At 38.5% G+C, this 5,965-nt stretch overlaps 1 protein-coding gene across 1 annotated transcript; it reads right to left on the reverse strand.

Moving 5' to 3' along the window:
* Positions 1-1,625: 1,625 nt before the first annotated feature.
* LOC113719336 (E3 ubiquitin-protein ligase RING1-like) lies at positions 1,626-5,327 on the reverse strand. Its single transcript, XM_027244546.2, has 2 exons — positions 4,295-5,327; positions 1,626-1,744 (listed from the first exon to the last, which is right to left on the reverse strand). Exon 1 carries the CDS (start codon positions 5,263-5,265, stop codon positions 4,306-4,308), a length of 960 nt encoding a protein of 319 aa, XP_027100347.1. The 5' UTR covers positions 5,266-5,327; the 3' UTR covers positions 1,626-1,744; positions 4,295-4,305.
* Positions 5,328-5,965: the final 638 nt, after the last annotated feature.

A 5,965-nucleotide genomic window follows, 5' to 3' on the forward strand; every position in this document is an offset into this window, starting at 1 on the left:
GGGGAAGATTCGTCCCAGTGGCAACATTCTTTGGTGGCTGTCATTGCCACCTACCATGGCCGGATGCCAATTACCCACCATCATCTGCCTGCCAGTTAGATTCTGGCAAAATCTCAGCGAATGTCTCTAGAATCTGGCCAAGGCAATCGATGGCCAGTGCCACAGGCTTATTTGGGATGGGTTCATTCGCACGTCTGCAATCGGGCTCTTGCAAAAGCCTATTCTAAGCTTAAAAATTTGAAGCCATAAAAAAAACCGATGTAAACTGTGCTATGTACATTTTCCATAATCCCATCAAAACCCACCCAACACTCTTTGACACGCCCATTTGCTTGCTCTCGGTTGGAGCCTTCGAGATGTGTTCCTCAGGAAGCAGCAACTAGGCATGGAGTATAATAGAGCTTCAAGGTAATGATTCTGAAAGGGTCCTGAAATGATGCAGCTGGGAACTTGGTCACCACTTTGTAATTTACGAAACGTGGAATGAGTTGATGGACGATCGTAGCTCCAAAATGTAAACATGGAGCAAGTTGATGTACAATCATTGCTTAAAAATGTACATCAAAGACAATTGAACTAGTTCACTCTTTATCTTTATTAATTTCGTGCATTTCACTCTTTGCTTGCATCAAATAGTTCCATTCGTCAGAGTAGTGCAATACAAAATGTGTAATTTTGGAGCAATTGGTTTGGGAAAGATGGGAGAAAAGGCACATGCCCTACTTTACCTGTAATATCAAAACTCTGGCCATCCAAATCCAAGTCTTTTGGTTTAGCGTTGGCCAAATTTCAATCCAATGACTTGATACTCTGAAATCAAGTACTAGTTGCCTGAAATTGTAAATTGCTAGTTTTTTTTTTTTTTAAATGTTATTTGCACTCAATATTTTGTTATTTGTACTTCTACTACCTGTTATATCATATAATTTAATAAATAAAAATTATATAATAAAAATGATAGTGAAAGTACAAATAACAAAAAAAGAATGTATAAATAACATTTTCCTTTCTCTTTTTTTTGATCACGTAGATTTCTTTGGCGGAAAGGGATGTAAAATTCTTTCACGCAAGGGGAACTGTGGGCGTCCATTACAAGTGCTTCACTGTGAAATTGCAGAATTGTTTTTGGTCGCAAATTCATAATGTAAATATCACAGCTTGCTAATGAATAAAAAGTCCCGATCCAGCTATTACCTTGGCTTAATACTTCGGCAACTTAAACTACTCTGCAATAAAAAAGGAGCAACTTAAAATTAGTTTCCTCCAAGACAAAAGTGATTCTTGAATTTCCAGGCGTGTCCTTGCCAAAAGACAGTAAGACACGTCTTGCTAGTTTGAAACGTGCAAGCTCCTGTCATTGAGCTCCTGAACATCAATCTCATTCTAGTTGGGTTCTTAATAAGTTATTTTTTATGATCACTACTTTTCCGCTTAGTGACTCGCATTTAAATCTTGGGGGCTCACCCTTAATCATACGATATTAATACCAAAATCATTGTAATTAGGTACGAACCAAACCTATAGATATTACTGTACAAAGTTGTAAGATTTGGTCATGCAAAGACCAAGGGAAGATAAAGAAAATGACAGACAAGGGGAAAAAAAAGGTCTGATAACCATCACGATTTGTGATTGTGTGTCCTCCTGTGGTCCGTCAAAACTATAGAAGTAAACTCAGCCATCCCAACCATTATAGCGTCTGACATGGAACCAGCAGCAAACCATTGAGCCAACAGGGTAAATCCTATACAAAGTACCAAGAGTTAAATCATTCATAGCCAAGAAGGCCCCCCCGGCACAGGGAGGGAAGGGGGGGGATTGGGTGTGAGCAAATCATTCAGAAAAGCACAAAATATTCGACATCAAACTCGCACATGAATAAGAACAAACAACTTCTTAAGCCTAAAAAGTGAAACTGCGAAAACATAGTTCTGCATACCAAATGAAAGTCCTCTTCTGGATCTAATGTTTGACACACCCCTAGATGGAATGAGCTTTAACCCACCACATACATATGCGCTACTCGATTTGACAAGGCATGCAGTGTGGATAACATAAAAACGTCAACTAAACAATCAGGTGGTTAATCTTATCAAAGCAACAGACTAAAGTTAATAATTTAAATTAAAAAAAAAACAGAGGTGCTTGCTAAGGTCCCCAGTGCACCCAACGTGAAGCTTGCAAATTAGAGAATGTGATTTCAGGAAAAAAAATTTTAATTAGGTTCAAGCAAATCATTTTAGAGAAAAGGTGAAACTTCACTAAATCCAGGCAGAATCGACACCCCAAAAAGATCTTCTATCATTCTTGCCAACAAATCCACAAATTTGAAAGATTTATGAAACCTCATACACTGACACAATCTTCCTCCCAGGTAAAAAGAACAGCTCCAGAAAGGACTTGGGAGCACAGGAATCTTCCACAACCAGTAGAGGAGAGCAACAATACCATTTTACCAAAGAGAAAAACAAAAAGAACAAATGTACCAATATCGTTTCAACAACAGGGCAGTGAAAAAAATAAAAAGCAATCAGTATGCTCAATAGCACCTTAAACAAACAATTTGAGTTCCTTGGCAGCATCCAGTTATGAAAGGCCAACAAATAGGACATCATCAGCATGTTTCAGATGCAAAAGGGACCTGTATTCTATAGCCTCATTATTCCCGTCTGAAGAAAATGTCTATAGACTTCATGAAAATTATTTAGCTATTAAAGGTTTCTTGCTGTTCCAGATTACACAAGATGCCTCATCGACGGAAAATTGCATACTCATCTAGATTACATGTTTAAGACATATCCACAAAATTAAGACTTCACACTCATCTAATTACTACCTTCCTTCTCTACATCATCTCAAACCTTGTGGACTTGCTAAAACTTTCCCAAGCCCTCCTGTTCCTCTCCACAACCACATCTTGGGTAAGATAAGACTACCAATTCATTCACTATCAAGAATCTTCTCAAACACTAAGCTGTTATCCATAAACTATGAACAAGCAACAATTGAAGAATACGGAAGCATTACTTGAAGGTCCACAGGGCCAAAGACCTTTTTCTCACAGCCTAGGTTGTGTGCAAGACTACTATAGCCTCAAAGGACAAAAGGCTATTGGATCAGTTCAAAGCACAAGCCGTGACAATTGTTCTTCAAAAGCGGCTACAAGAAGTTGTTTGATTTTGGACCAAAGCACCAACAGTGCAGAAGTTACAAGAACCTCTTAGGCAGATTGTGGGGCCACAGTGCAGAAGCATGAATTCCATGTAAAAGACTTCCAAATCTTATTACCCTGACTTGTCTAAGTTGATTGACACTTTAAATTCACAAATATTCCAGTACTAGTAGTTTAAGTTTTGGAACGCCAGAACAACAATGACCTATATTTTTCTATTTCCTTTCGGATGATGTGTCTAAAAGAAATCTCAAACTTTAATCACTAGGCATAGATGGTCAACCATAAAGATAGGGGGGGAAAAAAGACTTCTTGTATCAGACAAACAAAATACGAGAGCACACATTCCCTATAGATTGTTGTCAATAAAGTTAAAAGAACAAAAATACCTAAAATGGAGAATGTATGTGCAAGGCACAAATAGAACAAATCAATTCAAACAGATGAAAGTCAACAATGTTCAACCTATTGACACCCTAATGTGCAGAAATTATAATCACTTTTGACACAAGCTAGTTGCAGAACCATGAAATAAACTAATTTCAGAGAGAGAAAAGAAATTCTTCACGAGTACAAATCAAATATTTTATCAGCAATACAATATGGAAATCCAAAAGAATAGGACACTAACTATCAAAAGAACTGGGATGAATAGATAACTTAGGAACACAATTAGTAGATCTCTTTACTTTGAGTCCATATTCTGGTGACAGCTACGGTCCAGTACCCCAATAAGAGTCTACTCAAAACCCCTCCCAAATACTTTAGAACCATAGAATTTGAATCAGCAATAATGATAAGCAAACAACTAAGATAAGGTCATCCCATTGAGCCCTCAAAAATCCATAGCCACTTCCATTAAATAAGCTAGATACAAGCTTTATTATAGAAGCAAACCCATTCTTCCATCAACACAGAATCTTGAGATCACCAAAACAAATATATCAAATATCACGTAGCAAGGAAAATCCTAAGCTATTACAAACATACACAGATCAAGAAACATCAGCAATGATAATAAATATGTTAATTAATCTACATCAACATGCAGAACAACTTTGTACATCAACATACACAAACGTATGCCTAAACGAAAAGAAAATAAATTTGGTATAAGTATACCTATAACATATTTAATTGGAGTCCCTGTTCTGAGGCTGCCTGCTAGAATCTGATCCCCCAGTATGGCCTGTTGACCCAAAAGCTCCAAGCAGCAACGACCAAGGAAGTGTAAGCACTCTCTCTACCCTCCTTTGCCCCTGCGAATTCCCACCAGAACTTCCAGACCCTGAAGAAGAAGCGTTCGAATCTCCTGACCCACTCCTCTCTCGGCTCTCATAGTCTGGATCATCAGTAGGCAACTCATACCGACAAACTGGGCACGAATTATGCAATTCCAACCACGGAAGTATGCAATCCTTGTGGTAAACATGCTTACAAGGCATCTGCTTGACCAATACACCCAGCTCAAAATCATCTTTACAAACAGCGCATTGCGCCAGCTCCGATTTCATCATACCCTCATCCACCTTAACATCCGGCAATCCCTCCACCGCAGTTTTCGAGGCTGGCGGCGTCCCATATCGGTTGGGGTCGTTCTCGGCCAACTGCTGAATCAATTGCTCAAACCCTGGCCCCAAAAAGTAATCTCCAATACTCCCCGGGAATTGAAACCCTTCTATGCCAGCATGGTCGTCGCCAAACATGAAATGGAATTGTTCGCCGGCATTCCGACGAGCCAAGACGTGATTAACAATGTAAGCAAAAGGGTCAAAATCTTCTGCCCCGTATTGAGATCTTCGACCCGAAACCCGAGACCCGGTAAACAAACTACCGGGGTTTCGCTGCGGGCCGACGAAGAGGTCTTGCAAGAATGACCCCACCGGATCGGAGGAGAAAAACGGGTCGGGAGAATAGGCAGGATTAGGGTAAGCATTATTAGGGTTTTCAAATTCTTCGACGAAGCCAGAGTGGCAAGTGGGGCAGATCAGATCGGAAGTAGGGGAAGGAATGATGGTGACGGTGCGGTTGCACTGGTGGCAGAAGTAGAGCTGAGGGCCGCCGTCGGCGACCGTAACCCCGGCGGAAGACATTGTTTAGAACCAAGAAAGACTAGTTGGAAAACCTGCAGAAAATCGGTGTATGAAAAATGTAAAGGTCAAAGACTCGCATTTATAGTTTGCATAGTGAAAAAACTTTCTTCTTTTTTCTCTTTTACGTGATTGGAGGAAAGAAAGTTACCATATGAAAACCGAAAGTGAAAGGTAAGAGAATTAGGCACCCACTGGTACATTGAATTAATACATTGCTGATACTAACACATATTTCAGTGAGCGTCCGTTTTTTAAGATACTTTCCGGATTGAATTTCACTTTTCCAAAAATGTTAAAAGTTTAACCGGTTTATTGAAAGTGTATATATTATTATCATTAAATAAATAATAATTATGTAAAATTTAAATTTAAAATTTAATTTTTATACATATATCATGTATTCAATGATAATGATGATAATATATATATGTTGTCAAATTTATAATTTAAAATCTTGTAGTTGAGTTTTACGTGTAATGTCTGTTCTCTTATCAAATTTAGATGGTGAAGACTAAATTTTTGTTTTTTTCTTGTTAAAGTTAGCTGGGGAAGGTTAATTTTTTGATTTTAATTTAAAGGTACGCTCGTCATTTCATTTTATTCTAAGGAAAAACCACCCATTAAAATGGGGCTTTCTTTTTTGCCTATTCCCCGACTAACTTCTTAAAGCCTCAATAAGTTATTTTGAGTCCATATTCTG

The sequence above is a fragment of the Coffea arabica genome, chromosome 11e (genome assembly GCF_036785885.1).
Source record: "Coffea arabica cultivar ET-39 chromosome 11e, Coffea Arabica ET-39 HiFi, whole genome shotgun sequence".
Lineage (NCBI taxonomy): Eukaryota > Viridiplantae > Streptophyta > Magnoliopsida > Gentianales > Rubiaceae > Coffea > Coffea arabica.

Excerpts from the sequence above, each read along its gene's own strand:
- LOC113719336 (XM_027244546.2), bottom strand. The coding sequence starts at position 5,265 with ATGTCTTCCGCCGGGGTTACGGTCGCCGACGGCGGCCCTCAGCTCTAC.